This window comes from Arachis ipaensis, chromosome B04 (assembly GCF_000816755.2).
Source record: "Arachis ipaensis cultivar K30076 chromosome B04, Araip1.1, whole genome shotgun sequence".
NCBI lineage: Eukaryota > Viridiplantae > Streptophyta > Magnoliopsida > Fabales > Fabaceae > Arachis > Arachis ipaensis.
In genome coordinates this window covers 114,356,147-114,359,998 of record NC_029788.2, presented here as the reverse complement: position 1 = coordinate 114,359,998, position 3,852 = coordinate 114,356,147, and the positions used below count along the sequence as shown (strand labels likewise).

The window sequence follows — 3,852 nt, the reverse complement described above, 5'->3', positions numbered from 1 at the left end:
AATATATTTCTGTATAAATATATATTTTTTAATTTATTTTTAATATGTATTTGTAATCCAATATGTATTTCATACAAATAGTTAATTTTAGTGGCTGATTTTAATATACACCTAACATGATTGTTGTAAGAATAGAAGCAAGAGAAAAGCAGATTATTGAGAAATGAAAACTGAGTTTGTAGTTGTATTGACTCTTGTGAGAGTTGTGATGATTATACAAGAGAACAATCATACGAATATCAAAAATACTATTTATATACTAAATCAACAGCCATTATATATTTGTGTATAAATACATATGTTATTTAACTCATTTTCAATGTATATTTTGTATTTAAATATGTATTGTATACTAGTGACTGATCTAGTGTATACCTAACATGGTTGTACAAATATATACATACACTAACGTACTAACACAACTCAGCAAAGCAAAACTAACAATAACCGTCACAACCACCTATGTCTATAAGAACTTAAAAAAAACGTGCTTAATAGTTAATACTATAGGCTAACAGTGTTGTTTCTAGGAAGAGTAGCAACATATAGGAAAATTCGGAACTACTCTGAACTGATTTTCTTATTTGCCAAACATTTTTGCTTAATTATACTTGGAATCTTCTTACGCTTTCATTTCAAAAAATACAAGCCAACCAAAACCATAGATTTAGATTTACAACAATAATGGTTTTGGAAAGATTTGGTAAGGTTCACCCATTATAAGTATTGATGCATCTTTCTAACCCATACTCCAAAAAATCTTCCTAATAGAACATGACAAAGAAAATATTAGAAAAGAAAGTAAAGGTGTTTAACACACTGTAAATATTAAAACATTCAAGATTTTTTATATCTAGAAATTAGGACTTGGAAGATTTATCAGTTTCCATAATATATACATAATCATCTAGTTCTTCTAAGATTGGCAAACACCTAAACAAGATAGTAGGATACACTGATAAAAGTCATAAAACTAATTCTATAAAGTGGAAAAAACTAAGTTAATGACGACCAATTAAGATAAAGTCATTATCATCAAGAACCTGAACATCTTTGTCTCCAATAAAGTGCTCTCGACCGATTCCCTTCACCAAATTGACAAATTCCATCCGCTTCTTCAAAGGGAGAGGTACATATGGTAGCCTGAAAACCGGCCGAGCAACTCCGAGTTGAGCAAGAGCTGTGTTCAAACCGATGGGGTTTGGCTCGCAAAAAAGCCATTCAACAAGAGGCATGAGCTTAGAATTCAGCGCCGGATTCTCACCACCAATTATGAGTTCTCGCATTAAACCGGGAACCAGGTTGCTTGCGACAGATATCACTCCTGTCGCCCCGTAACCCCATCTAGCATCATGGCATTGGTCATCATTCCCGCTCCACACAACAATACCATTATCTGTATATTGTTTGATCCTGTCATTTCCCATACATTCCTTGACACCGGCTAAACTCGCACTCTGTGCTAAGGTTTGAATCACCTGTGGAGGAATGTCTTGACTGGTCCTTGAAGGCACATTGTATATGATGGTAGGCCCCATGGGAAGCACGGTATTGAAGTGAGAAATCAAACCATTCAAGGAGGTTTTGCCGTAGTAAGGGTTTATGTGAAGGGCAGCGTGCATCCCAACAGCAAAACCCTGCTCTGTGGCATGGATTGCTTCCCTTGTGGAGTTGCTTCCGGTGTTTCCTATAACCTTGATTTTCACTCCGAAACAGTTGACTGTGTGCCCAATAAGCATTATGTGTTCGTCCCAGCTCATTAATTGGCCTTCTCCAGTTGTGCCACCAACAATAACACCTTCAACTCCATTTTCAATCTGCAAATTTACTAAGGTATCATATGCTTCAAGATCAAAGCGACCATCGGGTAGGTATGGTGTCTTAATGGCAGTTATCAATCTCAGACGCTTTACGTCATCTGTGGAAGTCCTATAAATACAAATATACAATGCATACAATACTTCACACCATGTAAAAGCATCTATGAAGCTATGCTTGTAAAGATTCTTAAGACGAAATTTTTAGAAAAGAATTTGCAAAAGTTGGCTAACATGTCTGAAACTATCAACTAAACTAGCCATACAAACAGGAATTCATGTAGTGGGAAAAACATGTCAGCAATTTAGTTCAAGTTTAAAAAGTGAACGTATAGCTTGTTTCTTAAATCAGTATAAAACTGCTGTGCAGATCAAAGACATAATCCTAGTAAACTATATCTTGAAGCGAATAATAATAAAGGAAAAAACATATGCAAACCAAGTTCAAACTGCAAGCAGGTGAGAGAACACTGCATCACAAAGCAGAATAGAAAATCAACTTTTGTCCTCCGAGAATCAAACTCAGTAAATGTATACATTCTATAGTTCCCACCTAAAGAATGCAAATACAATAGAAAAGATCATCTAGGAAAATGAAAACATGATTTGGTGCATGACATTCGTTATAAAAACCCACCTGTTCTTAGCCTCAAAGCTACGCATTGGAAGGTGGAAACTGGATGTCAAAGCAGCTTGAGTAGGCTTCCAATGCAACTTCCTGGTTCATATAGACAAACATTTTAGTGTTTAAAAGAAAAGGATTAACGACAAAATGCTGGAATCTTTCCACCGTTCAATTGGCACCAATTCACCCTTCTCAAACCAAAATTGTAAAAGTGTATATATTCAGCTCAAAATAGAGTAACGGATACACCTCATCAATTCCATCAAGATTAGTTTACTTCTTTTCCTTATATCAAGAAAAAAGCAGTCTTGTCCATGAAGAACTTGGAAAAATAGATATAGATAACTAGAGTTAGAACTCAGAACTGTTCAGCAATGTTTTTGGTCAAAACTCAAAATCCACATATTACAGGGAAGACCAAGCAAGTCTCAATTAATTAGTATCTTATTATTATGCTATAAGAAGGGGAGTCTTGGAGCACCGGTTGAGTTTATGAGTTATCTCAAGGTCATGGGTTCAAGCCATGGAAACAGCCACTGATGTGATTATCAGTTGGGCGTCTCCCTTTCTTGGACCCTGCGTTAACTCGAGATGCTTGTGTACCGGGCTGGCTTTGTTTTATACTTTTATCATTATTATGCTATAAATCATACAGAATGGTATTTCCAAATTAAAAGAAAAAACAATGTTGACCAAGGCCAAGATGACAATGAACAAACCCACAAAACCACACCTACAGTTTATTCATCATGTATTATAAGAACTAACTAAAATGGAGCGATGAACAACCTCACGAAGCAATGATATAAGCTATAATCCATGCATGCATTTAATCAAAATAAGTACTTAAGACATGAAAAAATAAAATACAATTATAATACATCATTGACCATAGAATTCGTGTTTCTAATTTATGATTTCCCAACCAAATTTCTAAAAAAGAACACGCAGGAAAAAAACAAAAGAAACCTCGAGAAACAAACATCAAGTCAAGATACAAAAAAAAAAAAAAGAGCATAATTCGACGGAATAATAATGACAAAATCAATAATAATATGGAAGTTATACCGATAAACTAAGAAAGATAAAATGGAACCTGGTGTTGGTGGTATGGCCATGGGTGACATCGGATGGTAAAAGCGGAAAAGCGGTTGCTCTGAAGGAGAGAGTGGTGGAGGTCTTCAAGAGGGCCATGAGAATGTTAAGCAAAACGACGTCGTTTGAAGCGTGTGAGTGAAATAAATGTTGATGAAAGTGGAAGAAATGGCAGTAGTTGCAAAGACAATTTCCTGCTTTCCACTTTCCGTGTTTGTTTAATAAAGTTAGAGAGTTCTCAGACGCAGTCATCCAAACCGAACCCATAGATAACCTAATAAGTAATAACAGCCTTCATGCGATCATGCCAGTTCT

General features: G+C 35.4%; 1 protein-coding gene and 1 long non-coding RNA gene across 2 annotated transcripts in view; one reads left to right on the top strand and one right to left on the bottom strand.

The window, feature by feature from the left end:
• The window catches only part of LOC110271214, a 32,610-nt gene that overhangs the window by 2,823 nt on the left and 25,935 nt on the right, over positions 1-3,852 (top strand). The window contains exon 3 of the long non-coding RNA XR_002361676.1: positions 2,869-2,881. This is a non-coding gene — a long non-coding RNA (uncharacterized LOC110271214). The remainder of the gene's footprint in view (positions 1-2,868; positions 2,882-3,852) is intronic.
• LOC107639773 (4-hydroxy-tetrahydrodipicolinate synthase, chloroplastic) lies at positions 826-3,834 on the bottom strand. The gene is made up of 3 exons (XM_016343376.2): positions 3,539-3,834; positions 2,455-2,535; positions 826-1,929 (listed from the first exon to the last, which is right to left on the bottom strand). The coding sequence occupies exons 1-3, from the start codon at positions 3,802-3,804 to the stop codon at positions 1,002-1,004; spliced, it is 1,275 nt and encodes a 424-aa protein (XP_016198862.1). The 5' UTR covers positions 3,805-3,834; the 3' UTR covers positions 826-1,001.